Source organism: Helicoverpa armigera, chromosome 14, assembly GCF_030705265.1.
Source record: "Helicoverpa armigera isolate CAAS_96S chromosome 14, ASM3070526v1, whole genome shotgun sequence".
Taxonomy (NCBI): Eukaryota; Metazoa; Arthropoda; class Insecta; order Lepidoptera; family Noctuidae; genus Helicoverpa; species Helicoverpa armigera.
The window spans coordinates 6,515,447-6,530,743 of NC_087133.1; the positions used below are offsets into that span (position 1 = coordinate 6,515,447).

Sequence of the window (15,297 nt, forward strand, 5' to 3'; positions counted from 1 at the left end):
ATTTTGTGGTTCAGTTCACTTGGGGCTATTTTAGAAAAAGATAGTAAAAAACCATCAAATTAGCATTATATTGTAGTTCAAGGTTGGTGGTTATTTCTGTACGTATCTGAAAGAGGGTAGGTACTTATTATTTTCTTATATCAATCTTATTGGAATATATCAAATAGTCGTTTTCCCGCGGTTTCACCCGCGTCCCGTGGGAGCTACTGCCCGCATCGGGATAAAATATAGCCTATGTTACTCGCAGATAATATAGCTTTCTAATGGTGAAAGAATATTTAAAATGTTTTGTATGCGTATTTCTGAGCTCGATACTAAATAATACTAATTTCGGAATTTGAGGAAAATTAATTACTATCATTTCTGCTTAGAACGGAACAGATTTTCGCGAGCTGTCATCCTCCGCCGATGAACTGTCAAAAAACGTAAACAAATGTGCATGTGCGTGATTGTGCGTTGATAATTTTGATAAATGAAAACTAAACTAGATTGAATGAGTTTGATTGATTCATTCAAATAAACTGTATCCAGCACAAACTGCATCTAAACGTAGCTATAGTGTTGTATTAGTTCGAACTATCTGATATAATATCTAACCCTGAAATATGGATGTGGATGAAATAATTTCACAGTCCAGTTTTTCGATGTTAAAAGGAAAGGTTGACGGAAGGATATTAAAGGCATTAACCTCAATGGGTCTGGTGAAGCCAACACGAATTCAAGCTGAGGTTTTGCCACATTTACTCCAGGGAAAAGACTTGATAGGTGCAGCTAAAACTGGGAGCGGAAAGACTTTAGCGTTTCTTATACCAGTTGTTGATACCTTGATCAAGTTGGGCTGGTCTGCCAAGTCAGGTGAGATAGCTGCTTATACGTATTCTCAAATTTCAAAAGGTATATGTTTAAAGTATGCCTACAGGTCCTGTCAACAGTTAACACAGAAGATTTAGGTAATAGGTTGTTAAGATTGATGTTCCCAGACTTTCCTATCTTGAATTTTTATCTTAGTCCATGCAGTTTGCATATTGATCTGTAACTTAAATAAGTCTTTTAAATACATATTTTTCTTTTATTCTCATCTTTGTCTTGTGTTCAGGTACTGGCTGTGTGATATTGTCGCCAACAAGAGAGTTGGCTTTGCAGACTTTTGATGTATTAAAGAAACTTCTAGTTCAAATTAATTTGTCCCATTGCCTTATTGTGGGAGGTGAAAAGAGGGCCAAAGACGTAATAAAACTGAAAAAAGGTAAACTTTCTTAAAATCACAGTATTAGATACTTTCTAATTATTTAGTAGCATTTTTTGGTATTTCATTGAATGTAAATACCTATTTGAAGAACTTTTTTGTACATTGAAATGAGGACTCAAAAACTCTATATCTAGTTTCAACCATATCTATGAAATACTATGTTCTATACTGCTATTGCTAAAATAATGATTAATGTAGTAGAATAATTTGTTAAACAAATATCAATATTATAGGTGCAAATATCATAGTGAGTACACCAGGCCGATTGTTAGACCATTTGCAAGGCACTGAAAATTTTCACTGCGATAAACTGAAGTGCTTAGTGCTGGACGAGGCTGATAAACTACTGGAAGCTGGCTTTAAGAAGCACATTACTGGAATTATTAACTTGTTGCCAAGTAAGTGCATAGTTTGCTCTACAACTACTCCACAGATTTTTCATAGAGCCTGTTCAGTAAAAAAAGCTCATAAGTTGTGTATTTAAATTACTGTTTTGAGATAAAATGTTGTTGATTCAATAGTATAAGCTGCTATTATTTTAACTAAAATTATAACATTGAGAAATTAAGAAATTAAATTAGTAACACAAAGTTTAACTTAATGAGTATTTGAAATATCTTTTCAACTTTCTTCTAGCAAAAAGGCAAACAGTACTCTTCAGTGCAACTATGGGCGAAAATGTCAAGAATCTAGCTAGTTTAGCAATGAGAACTGATCCAGTTATAATATCTGTAACTGATAACAAAATGTCCACAGTCTCGGGACTCCAACAAGGGTAAACAATAAATATTACTTGCTGTATATCTATTTCATATTCAGAAACAATGTAATTTCTAGAACAAGGAAATTAATCATCATATATATACCACATATATATGGATATACCACAAACACAAAATGATTTACTTGAAACAAATAAAATATTTGATAGCAATTTGATTGTTTATGTATTTATTTTGCAGATACTACATATGCCCGGTAGAGAAAAGAATATCATGGTTGTACAAAATGTTGAAAAAAAGTAAGAAACTAAAAGTCATGGTGTTTTTCTCATCATGTAAATCTGTAGATTTTCACTATGAATTTTTCGGAGAACATTGTAAAGCTAATGTTTTGAGTATACATGTGAGTATGATGATAATTATGATATTTTGTGCTAGCTTATCGTAGTGACGACATATTTTGCTTTTAGTCGAATTTCTTTTCTTACACCCAAACTACACAAATCTGCTAAGAAGAGTTATTTGTACTGTAGTTGTCTACTGGCTGGACTTGTCGAAAGATTTGCGAAGTCTTGATCACACAAGCTATGCACATTCCTAAGGTCATTCGATAATAATATCTGCCGTTTCTCAAAATGCTGATCATAGAAACTGCTCTACACCAATTAATTACTCTTTAATCGCTTACTCAAGGCTTTTAACTTCCTACACAGTTCCTTAGTAGATTGTTTATATTATTGCTGCTATTAAAATATTGTTTATTGTAGGGTCAGCAAAGTCAAGCGAGGAGGAAAGAGGCATATCATAGTTTTATTGAGGCGCAAAACGGCGTCTTGTTTTGTACTGACGTCGCAGCCCGGGGTTTGGATATTCCCAGCGTTGATTGGATTGTGCAGTATGACCCGCCGTCCGATCCAAAGGTATGATTTAGTTTATGTAAGTAATAAAATGGACACTGTCACGCCGGTTTTCCCATAAAAAATTTATTAGAGTTGTTTCTAAATTTTATTGGATAGGTATTTGTTGTATTGTCAATTGTCTTCTTCTTTAAAGGAGTCTGAAATCAGTAATTACCTAAGTACCGTCTATCCTGGTAGTCGACAATTGTATAGATCTCATTGAACTGCGTTGTTATATTCAAGAATCTCACTAGATTAAAAAAAACTTGAATATTATCAAGTCACGTTTGAACTTCCAGCATTCATGTAAAAGTGCAGCTGATATCATATACCTAAGTACGAATTTTCGAACACAATTCGATAGCATTGCACGGGTCGTTGCAAAAGATTGACATCCTCATATTTATCTTAATATTCCAATTGACATGTTTACTATTTCGTCATTATCTTATCTTTTAGGAGTACATTCATCGAGTTGGTCGCACGGCTAGGGGACTCAACAATAAAGGGAATGCAGTTATATTGTTGAGGCCCGAAGAGAAGAACTTTATTGAGTTTCTGCAGAAAGAAAAGGTGTTTTTAGATAAATACTCTTTTGGTGATCCTCCTGATGAGGTTCAAGAAATGGTAAGTTATAAATAGGTAGGGGGTATTACTAGCGCCCTCTACACCTATCGTAGTTGTTGTATCGTAGTGATTGAGTGGGATCTAGTTATAATTCTAAGCTCGATGGATCTAGTAGACAGGATTTGTTGTTCTATGTTTGAAAACCTCTCTCTAACTTCCACACTAAAAGTTCAATACCCATCCCTCAAAATCTAGATTCGTTATGTAGAGTATAGAAAGACCGTGGTAGGTGCGCCTAAGTTGGTTTCGTAGTTCTTATCGCTGCATTTTGCCCAAAGACTACGTAAAGAAGAAAAAAAAATGTTGTAGGTATTAGATAGTTTCTCTCAAAAACAAAAATGATTAGGTTTATCATTTTTTCTAGTTTACAAGAACTAAAAGTAAATATCTAAATGTACCTATCTGATAACCAACGGTGAGTCAGTGAGTGGGTAAAAGCACTTGAGATTTTAGAACAAAACCATATCGCTAGGGATCGCTATTTTTCTATTTTTCATCTGACGACCCTTGACCTCAAACTGCATCTCCCTATCTCATGATACATATTAATTTTCATTTTAAGCTAGAAAATCTCATAGCCAGCAATGGTGTAATGAAGACCTTAGCAAGAAAGGCATACCTTTCGTTTCTAAGATGCTATAAAACGCATCCATTGAAAAAGATATTTGATATCAATTCATTGGATTTGAAATTAGCAGCGAAAGCCTTTGGATTTTTGGAGCAGCCGCACGTTGATTTTCGTATCCTTTTTATAAAAAAAATGTCCTACAGATCAGTGGAATCGATCTTGTGTGTAAGTAATTATGTGCATAGCATTTGGTTCCGTCTAGTAGCCTTACCTTACCTTACCTCAACCAGTTATATTTTTACCTTATTATATTCTGACTCCTGGGGCCCGATTCTCCCGAGTTAATAATGTCAAAATCGAATAGAAATATGATCGCAATAGCAGTTTTAACCATATCGGGCATTCTGCTACTAATAAAAGACCAATCGTATTCGATTGACATTTGATTGGTGTGCGATTGGTCTGCTATTTTGGTGATTTTGGTCTATCTATACGGTAGTTTGCTGTACAATCATTTTGCAATAATGAATTATTTTGTCTGCAAATGTAAATCATTTGCAGACAAAATGATTCATTATTGAATGACAGAAAAGGATAAAAACGTTTATTTCAATCGTAATCGAGTCGGGATCGGATCTCAGTCGAATCGAGTCGAACGTGAATACTATGTCGCTTAAGTAAAATTAGGAGAATCGGGCCCCTGATCATTAGACATAATTTAACAAAATAATCTAGTATTAGTAGTTAATTGGGAAGTGATTGCAGTGCAATCAATTTATTGACTTAGTTTTAACTGTGACAAAACTATATCGTAGTTGCATGCAAATACTGGCTTAGTAGGTATTATTATCATAACAGTATTTGAGCCGAAATATCGCGAGAGGACTTTGAAGGTCACAGATTAACGATGCGCAATGCACATTGTGTGAAACTGCGTGTAACCTAAACAATCTGGGTCACACGTTCATTCTAGATAAACGCAAACCCAAACAAAAATTGGGAGATAAGCAAACAACATTTTTCAACATTTCCTTAACTACGAAAATCCCAGTAACGAAAAAGAAATGAAACTGCAAGTATTTACTTGGAACACAAAGATGAACCATCTCAGATACCACTTTATCAAACTAATGTAATCTGACTAGATTATTATTATGTCAAGATATAGACAAATTGACGAGTCGGGTTAAATAGAGCATCGGCGTGATAAGTAACATTGTAAAAGGTTATGTAACTTTACAATAAAACGAATGTTCAAAATAAAACTGATTTATTTATTTTAAGTTAGCCTACACTTTTTCTGTTGTTTCCTTTTTGCCTGTAGATTTTCGTCTTCTCAGCTTTTTGTTTGAAGTTGGTTGGGGCGTTCAGAGACTTGAAATATCCGTATCCTCCACCTCCTTTCCTCTTTTGAGGAGGTCCTTTGTTGGCCACTTTGAGTTCAACAGCGGGGGGAACGGTGAAGCCGAATGATTTCGATACCTTTGCCAAATCGATTGTATCGATATCGAATATGGTCTTGAGATGATGCGAGTCGTAAGCTCGCAAATAACTCTTGAACGCTTCTTTAGCTGATTGGTTCAGGAAGTAGTTTCTCGATATTAATTTCTCCAGCTGAAACAATGAAATACTTTTGATATTATTGACCTGTTATAAATACAGTATACGTACTCATATTCTGACGGACGACAAAAAGATCCAAAACTCTGGCGCTAGAAGCTCAAAATATGGCTAGGAGGACCGTGTCAAAGATATTGTTGGGGAAATGGTGCATGATGAGATGATCTGAGATGGGCATATTTATGATACTTACGATGATACGTAACTTCGGCTATAACTCTCATACAATATGTGCCCTTATAAGAGAAAAAAAAATACTGACCTGCAATTGTATGTCGGCAATCTTGTTCCATGAGAATTCAAACTCGTTGAGCGTTACTCTGGATTGCTTCAAAAACCTTAGGAAGCCAAGTTCTTCAGGGCGGAGGAAGAGCAACGCGTGTCCGCTCGTTCCCAAACCACGAGCTGTACGGCCTACACGGTGAATGTACTCCTGTTATATGAAAATACCATCAATTAATTAATTTAGATAAGAAGAAATAAATATATAATAGGTATCATAGACTTAATAAAGGAATAAATATTTGCATCGTCTTCTGGTGTAAGTATCAATAATGCAGGCATATGAGTATCATAATCTATGGTCATTGAAGTAATGTGATAATGTGACAGTTGATAAAATTAGGGAATTATCGGTGTGCGTTCGCGCAGCGGAATGTTGTTGAATTTAAAGATTTTAATTATGCAGATAATTAGTGTAAGACGTCCTATAATTGTGTATGGTAAATAAAAATTTGTGTATGCAGCCATTGTGGAGAAATTCACCAAAAACAGATTCCGCTGGGCGAACGTTGGCGAACGTTGTCCTGGCGGAACTTTTTTTAATCCATAGACTTTAGAAGAAAAGAGATGTGTCCGAAAATTAGTGTGTATTTGTGTATATGATTAATGAATGAAATCAGTGCATGCATAAATTTCGGAGAAATTCAAGTTTCCGCTACGCGAACGTTTGGCCATTAGCTAGTTTTCATATAAAGCGCTTACATAGAGAGCCGTAGATTTTTACATACGTTGTTTTGAATTTGTTTATATTTGTTTAAAAAACAGATTTAGAAAAAGTCGTAGGGCTTAAAAGATAAAAATATAAACGTAAAATACACTTATTAGGTCTTAGTTCTTAAAGTATGCAGTTTTTGGTCTAGATTTTCACGTTTACACAAACCTTGTAAGTGTCTCCAACATGTTGCCAAGTATCAATGATGTTCCGTTACTAATTAAAAAGTTATAGGATATTTTACCATTTATTTACCATGAACAGATCACTGTTTACAAAGCAGTCGAATATCACGACGTTCTAAAGGAATTGCATGGTAAAATGTATGCCAATAATTAGTTTAATCATTCAACTATTCACTTGCAAAATTTCATGTCATTAAATTCAGTAATTAAAGAAAGACAATTATAATACTGACGGAGCATCGAAACCCTACATAATCCGACCAAGTTCGGATAGCTACAAAAAAGCGGCCGTGCCATATGTCTAAGCAACGTTCTTAACTTGGAAGGTTAGTATATTTATTAATATGGTACAGTTGCGTACACAAGCGTTAGGAAAAAATAAAACAATTGCATTTCTTGAGTGAAAAATATTTGTTTAATAATAATGCCACTATCTACGACATTTTTGTTAAAATACGTGACGTTTATTAACGTTATTTTTAATCACGTAGTCAAGTAATTTATGTAAGTAATAATAATAAAAATATTTTTGTACACGGATATTTAAATAGAGAAGTACTTGTTAATTGAAGATTTATTTTTATCGTAGATAGTGGCATTATTATTAAAAAAATATTTTTCAAGAAATACAATTGTTTTATTTTTTCCTAACGCTTGTGTACGCAACTGTGCCATATTAATAAATACTAACCTACCAAGTTAAGAACGTTGCTTAGACAATGGCACGGCCGCTTTTTTGTAGCTATCCTAACTTGGTCGGATTATGTAGGGTTTCGATGCTCCGTCAGTATTATAATTGTCTTTCTTTAATTACTGAATTTAATGACATGAAATTATGCAAGTGAATAGTTGAATGATTAAACTAATTATTGGCATACATTTTACCATGCAATTCCTTTAGAACGTCGTGATATTCGACTGCTTTGTAAACAGTGATCTGTTCATGGTAAATAAATGGTAAAATATCCTATAACTTTTTAATTACTAACGGAACATCATTGATACTTGGCAACATGTTGGAGACACTTACAAGGTTTGTGTAAACGTGACAATCTAGACCAAAAACTGCATACTTTAAGAACTAAGACCTAATAAGTGTATTTTACGTTTATATTTTTATCTTTTAAGCCCTACGACTTTTTCTAAATCTGTTTTTTAAACAAATATAAACAAATTCAAAACAACGTATGTAAAAATCTACGGCTCTCTATGTAAGCGCTTTATATGAAAACTAGCTAATGGCCAAACGTTCGCGTAGCGGAAACTTGAATTTCTCCGAAATTTATGCATGCACTGATTTCATTCATACATAATCAATTATACACAAATACACACTAATTTTCGGACACATCTCTTTTCTTCTAAAGTCTATGGATTAAAAAAAGTTCCGCCAGGACAACGTTCGCCAACGTTCGCCCAGCGGAATCTGTTTTTGGTGAATTTCTCCACAATGGCTGCATACACAAATTTTTATTTACCATACACAATTATAGGACGTCTTACACTAATTATCTGCATAATTAAAATCTTTAAATTCAACAACATTCCGCTGCGCGAACGCACACGAATTATCGTTTTTATTTCTCAAGAGGTCACTTCCAGAAGAATGTGATAATCTTATCTTATTTGACTTTAAAGAAAAATTTTCGATTCTTTGACAGATCCTGGTTACACTGGTTTGAGAAAGGATCTCTCAAGCTTACGCCTTTTTGTCACTAATTCTAATAAGTAAATGAAGTAAATCTAATGCTATTCTTATTAGAAACGTTACCTTAGGATCATCTGGAGGGTCGTATTGTACGATCCAATCAACGGCTGGTATATCCAGACCTCTGGCCGCGACATCCGTGCACAACAGTATACCTGACTCCGCGTTACAGAATTGGAAGAAGGTCGTCGTACGCTTTGTTTGTTGTTGTTTTCCCTGGTAAACAAAAATATGGTAATTATGAGATAATGTAAAAAAATTGGAAAGTAAATATGCTGAAAATTCACATAGGTACTTTGATATTCTAGACTTTTTGTAAATTTATTATACATATATATATATGCATATATATATATAAGTTTAAGCCCTATTAATATATTGTTATAGTAGTAATTGTAAATATAGTGTAATGGAACGTGAAAAAAAAGAAAGAAATACACTTACAAAAAATAAATGAGATCCCACCAAAAACATTAAATGTAAAAAAATGCCAAGTCTCTCGATGCAGTCTTTCCATCGTAAAAAGTTTTGAGATCTCATAGAAGCCAAGCCCTATTCAAAATATTTTGTAGTTATAAATCAACATTTAGTAACTGTATCAATAGTTTTCTTTATATTATAATTATAGTGACTTGGCAATGAGCACAAATTGAAAGCTGCTTGCTGCCTGGAATTATGTGCAAATATTACTGACGAGACCAGTGATCAGATTATTTGTTATGTGTGAATCATGATGGTCACTACCGACTTCATGCTCCAATACAATAATTAAGAATACCTTACGGGCCATCGCTTTATGAAAGTAAATGAATCGAGAGTACACTAAGACTGACTGCCGTTGCCGAAATTCGGTTGGAAACACGGATAAATCAAAAGAAAATTAATTTTGTGATATTAATGTTTACGCATGCGGTGTGTGTAACTTTCAACTCCTCCAAATATGCCGTTTTATTTGTTTCTTCTTGTGCTCATTGCCAAGTCACTATAATTATAATATAAAGAAAACTATTGATACAATTACTAAATGTTGATTTATAACTACAAAATATTTTGAATAGGGCTTGGCTTCTATGAGATCTCAAAACTTTTTACGATGGAAAGACTGCATCGAGAGACTTGGCATTTTTTTACATTTAATGTTTTTGGTGGGATATCTATTTCAACATACGCCATTATCTACAAAACAAAATTTTCTACTTTTTTCATGATATTGTTAACAATCTTAGTTCTTTTGTCACGAAAGATCAGTATGTTTTCTATTAATACTTACGTGTATAGACATGACAGGTAAATCGATGTAGTTGAAGAGCTCATGGTGATACTTCACAGACATACAGGTGGAGAAGAACACCATCACCTTTTTCTTTCTATTCTTCTTTAGGAATGTGAATAGAACCATCATACGCTTTTCTGATGGGCATACTATGTATCTGTGAAAGAAAGAGTCTAGTCATTAATATTGTGTTTATGAAATGTTAGTCACAACATAACTCATATTGTAGAATTGCTAGGTGTGAGAAGGATTTTATTCTTCAGATGGTAATATTGAAAGTTGATTTCATCATTTCAAGACAGCGAAATATAAAAGTAGATAAATACTGTAAAATTTGTTCACAGTATTTATCTACTAATATAAAAGCAGGTACACATTGGGCGCGCGTAAATGTGTACACTTCAATATAAATACTGGTCCTCAAATGCGTGTTCGAAAGCTCCCTATGTATATCTGCTCTTCTTCTGTAATCTAAGAATTTATTACAAAACAAAACTGTTTTTTGGCAAGCAAGGACCTGGCTAGAATAAAATATATAAAGAAAACATAAGTACCCTTGTTCTAGAGAGTCAACGGTAGCTTGTTCCCTGTGATCATCAACTCCTACGTAGATTGGTTCGTGTTTTACCGCGAGGGCTGTCAAAGCTTCAGTTTTCTTAGTCTGGGTGGCACTGAACAACATTGTTTGACGACGTTCTAAAAGTAAAAGAAAAGGTTCATTATACTTGCTCTGAGCTAAATTTGGCGAAAACTATACATAGCCAAAAAAATATTTTTGAATGTGATCTATGTAATTGGTGTAAGAACGCATTTTGTGGGTATCTGAGACAATGCATAGAATCAAGAATAAGGTAAACATATATGTATATCAGAACCCACCAAAAACATTAAATGTAAAAAAATGCCAAGTCTCTCGATGCAGTCTTTCCATCGTAAAAAGTTTTGAGATCTCATAGAAGCCAAGTCCTATTCAAAATATTTTGTAGTTATAAATCAACATTTAGTAATTGTATCAATAGTTTTCTTTATATTATAATTATAGTGACTTGGCAATGAGCACAAGAAGAAACAAATAAAACGGCATATTTGGAGGAGTTGAAAGTTACACACACCGCATGCGTAAACATTAATATCACAAAATTAATTTTCTTTTGATTTATCCGTGTTTCCAACCGAATTTCGGCAACGGCAGTCAGTCTTAGTGTACTCTCGATTCATTTACTTTCATAAAGCGATGGCCCGTAAGGTATTCTTAATTATTGTATTGGAGCATGAAGTCGGTAGTGACCATCATGATTCACACATAACAAATAATCTGATCACTGGTCTCGTCAGTAACATTTGCACATAATTCCAGGCAGCAAGCAGCTTTTAATTTGTGCTCATTGCCAAGTCACTATAATTATAATATAAAGAAAACTATTGATACAATTACTAAATGTTGATTTATAACTACAAAATATTTTGAATAGGACTTGGCTTCTATGAGATCTCAAAACTTTTTACGATGGAAAGACTGCATCGAGAGACTTGGCATTTTTTTACATTTAATGTTTTTGGTGGGATCTCATTTATTTTCTGTAAGTGTATTTCTTTCTTTTCTTTTAGGTGACCTCATAATTTCTTGGATTTCAGCTACTGCTTTGCTTAGAATCCATTCTCTATCTCTATCGCTTTTGTTTCTTCTCTGAGGCTTCGTTACTTCTAAGGTAGACAAGTCTGGGCGATATATACTTCGGAGTCGATTATATTCAGCTATTGCTGTCTCCTGAGCTTTGATACTACCTAAATTCACATTTATTAAATGTAATCCACCCAAACTAGTCACTCTTGAAAGGGCCACGTATGCTTGACCACAGGTAAAAACTGAAAACTGATTGAAGCTGTAATTCAGGTGTGGTTTCGAGACCAGCAAATATCAGAAACATGTAAAAATCTGGTTGATTCTATGCCAAAACGCGTTGCAGAAGTCATTGAAGCCAAAGGAGGACATATTTCTTACTAACCCCATTCAAATTATATTCTCTTTTTTTAATTTCTTTGTTTTAACGAATTAATACTAATTTTTAAAAATTATAACACGTGTTCACATTAATTCGCACACTACTGTACTACTTAGACTGCGCTTTGTAACGAAACCATAGCGCGATTCAGACAGGTACAACGCCATCTATCGAGCGCGCATACAATATTTATCGCGTTTTAGCTTTATTAATTTAATGAATTATGAACTTTATGTATTAATTTGTATTAATGATAGTCTATGTATTACATTTATATTATTCTTTTCTATTCTATGTATGTATTCATCCAATTGAATAGGTACTTAAACAACGAACAAAGTTAACAATGCAGTCAAAATCCATACATAATGTTCTTGCCAAACCGCAAATATAAAATTGTTTTCTATGGCATATTATTTTTTAATGTTTTTATAATTTTTCCTTTATATGTGGCTAATGACCTATCTTGGTGCAAAATTTGAAGTTTCTAAGTCAGCTAGAAGTACCTTAGATTTTTGATGATCTGTCAGTGAATCAGTGAGTCAGTGAATCAGTGAGTCAGTGATTGACAAAATGGTGTAACTTTGATCGACCGTAACTCCTAAACTATTAATTCAATTGGCATGTAATTTCGAACCTAAGCTTGTTCTAATGCCTACTATTATTCGCCGAAAACCTAAACTCCTAGCTTTGTCCACGTTGAAGATATAGGGAGGGCGAAACAGCCGCGAATCGCTTCGAGAAAAGATGGTACGGCCGTGCCCGTTTTGCTCGAGACTTGGCTGGGGCACTGCCGTGCCCCCAGATTCTTTCATATTTTAACATGTGTCTATTCATGCACAAATATGTAATGTACTTACTGGGCAGTAGTTTGATGATCTGTTTGACTTCTTCTTCGAAACCAATCTCTAATATCCTGTCAGCTTCATCAATGACAAGACATTGCAAGTTTTTGTACAAAAAGTCGGGTGTGTTTTGCAAGTGATCCAGTAGACGACCTGGTGTTGCCACTAGTATATTAATACCTGCCATACAAGAAAACAATTTAGTTTACTTACTGAAATCAAATAACAAAGTATCACTAAGAAGGATAATAATGGCAAAAAATCTACACCTGAAAAGCTTCTATCTTATATATAAAAATGAATTGATGTTCGTTAGTCTCACTAAAACTCGAGAATGGCTGGACCGATTTGGTTAATTTTTGTTTTAAAATGATCGTAGAGGTCCAGGGAAGGTTTAAACGATACGAAGTTTGTTGGGTCAACTAGTTAGGAATATAAATTACCTTTAGACAGCTTTTGTGCTTCAGTACTTCTATTAGCTCCTCCCATCACCAAACCATAAGTATGATGATGATATTTCATCAACTCCATCAAAACACCAAATGTTTGCATAGCCAATTCCCTAGTTGGGGACAGGACTATCACACCAGTACCTAAAATAATAATTCAATATTAAAAAAAAAACCATAAAGAGTTATGCAAAAAGGTTCTATGGTACCAAAAAGTTCAGATATCCATTCTGTGTTCATAAAACGACTGTACACATACTCTATAGTCTATGATGGACAGCAACACAAAATGTGCCTCAACAGTTTTCACCGGAGACTCAATTCTATGTTGATGTTTACACAAACTGGTCTTGGAGTTATAGCAGTCAAGTTTTCACATTCGCCTTTTTATCATCACAACAAGGTAAAATTAATTAATATTTTATGGCAACTTCTGAGAATTTTAATAATTCATTATATCTCCTCACCATAAAGTATTAGGTTTAATACCAAAATTGTTTATGTAGAAGACATTACTAAAGAGCGATGGAAGTGAAAAACAATGTATTGTCTTACCATTTCTAGGCTTGAATTTCAGTTTATAGATAAGATCAATAGCAGGTATTAGGAAGGCCAGGGTTTTTCCAGAACCAGTTCTAGCAGCACCCACAAGATCCCTTCCTTCAAGAAGTGGGGGAATAGCTTTAGCCTGAATTTCAGTCATGGTGGTGAAACCCATGTCTTTGATTCCCATCAATGTTGATTCACACACTTTTCCTTCTAGAGCGCTGAACTTTTGGTCTGATAGGATGCCAAGGCATAAGCTGGAACCGGGCACTGAAAAAGGTCATTTAAATATTAATTTTAAGGGAAGCAAGCATACTTTTAGGCATATGATTGGGGTATATAATAAAATATACAGTTAAATACTACACCGCTTCTAACTGCAAGAGATGTTTTCATAAAAAATGAAAAAAAAAAAGCTTTTATTTGCTGAAGACCAAGCAAACTGACAACTTGGGGAGACCTTTGTCCAGCAGCATTCTATTGGCTGACATGACTATTAGGGGTTCCATATCATAACTAGGGTAAATAATACTCTGAGACTTTGCTATGTGACCCGCACCTGGCCAGTTTTTAAGCAAAAGTTACAGTCTATGAATTTTATGTGTGGAATTCACATAGTAACATGACAAGCAAACTACGGATTTTGTTGTTGCACTACGAATGAAAGTTTTGAGTGACAGTAGGCACTTACATTGACTCTCTGTGTTTGTTTCATTTTCCTCATCATCATCTGCTTTGTTGTCCTCGTCTGCATCAGAGTCACTCCCTTCCGAATCACTCTCTTCTTTCACTGCCACTGGTTCTGGTTTTACTTCCTTTACTTTCTTTTTCTTTTCTAAAATTACATAAAGATTAGAGTATGTTAAAAGATATTTTTTGTATGTAATAAATAAGTACCTATGCTGTTATAATCATCGGCAAGGATATTGAGCCCTGATCTTCACCTGCGCGGAAGTCATTTATTGGTTTATTGCCTCATAAGTTTGAGCTCATTATCCATGCAGATAACTATACACTTTGTTGAGAAAGTTGTCATCAAAAAATTTTACTAGGTAGTTAAATAAGTAATATTAAACTAAAGAATACTTACTTTTGGGTACTGCATTTTCACTGTCCTCACGTGGTCTTTTCTTGACTTCTATCTCAGTGTTATTCTCAGCTTCTGGAACGCATACAATAAATGTTATTATGTTATAAAGAAACCCGAAATAACAGTTCATTTTTCAATACGTGTCAATAGTATTATGTTCAAAATACATGAAAAATAGTAGCCAACCGTTATTTAACTGTTGAAACGCGAAAATACTAGAATACACCATGAGCGCCCATGGTTAAGAGGTTATGTTACCTGCATTGTCTTCAGAGACTCCATTGGTCTTCTTGTTAATTAGCTTTAACTTTTTCTTCTCCCGCTTTTTTATTTTCCTCATCAAAATCTTGTCTGGAGTAGGCATATTGAAGAAGTTTGTGTTATATTATTTATTTTACACGAATATACACATGTTCCCGATACAATGTGTACTTAAATGACAGATGACAGCCAAATTGACAACCCCGTTCACTTTCCTGAGAGGCATAGACAAACCAACTTCCAAAAATTGACGGTAAG

At 34.2% G+C, this 15,297-nt stretch overlaps 2 protein-coding genes across 2 annotated transcripts; one reads left to right on the forward strand and one right to left on the reverse strand.

The window, feature by feature from the left end:
- Positions 1–408: 408 nt before the first annotated feature.
- Positions 409–5,330, forward strand: LOC110378826 (ATP-dependent RNA helicase DDX18). The gene is made up of 9 exons (XM_021338233.3): positions 409–855; positions 1,097–1,246; positions 1,483–1,647; positions 1,886–2,024; positions 2,212–2,374; positions 2,739–2,891; positions 3,330–3,497; positions 4,060–4,237; positions 5,117–5,330. Exons 1-9 carry the CDS (start codon positions 606–608, stop codon positions 5,131–5,133), a joined length of 1,383 nt encoding a protein of 460 aa, XP_021193908.3. The 5' UTR covers positions 409–605; the 3' UTR covers positions 5,134–5,330.
- Positions 5,319–15,240, reverse strand: Pit (pitchoune). The gene is made up of 11 exons (XM_021338231.3): positions 15,037–15,240; positions 14,779–14,850; positions 14,380–14,523; positions 13,698–13,958; positions 13,137–13,286; positions 12,709–12,873; positions 10,400–10,541; positions 9,843–10,002; positions 8,636–8,788; positions 5,948–6,118; positions 5,319–5,679 (listed from the first exon to the last, which is right to left on the reverse strand). The coding sequence occupies exons 1-11, from the start codon at positions 15,140–15,142 to the stop codon at positions 5,350–5,352; spliced, it is 1,854 nt and encodes a 617-aa protein (XP_021193906.3). The 5' UTR covers positions 15,143–15,240; the 3' UTR covers positions 5,319–5,349.
- Between the last annotated feature and the right edge of the window lie 57 nt (positions 15,241–15,297).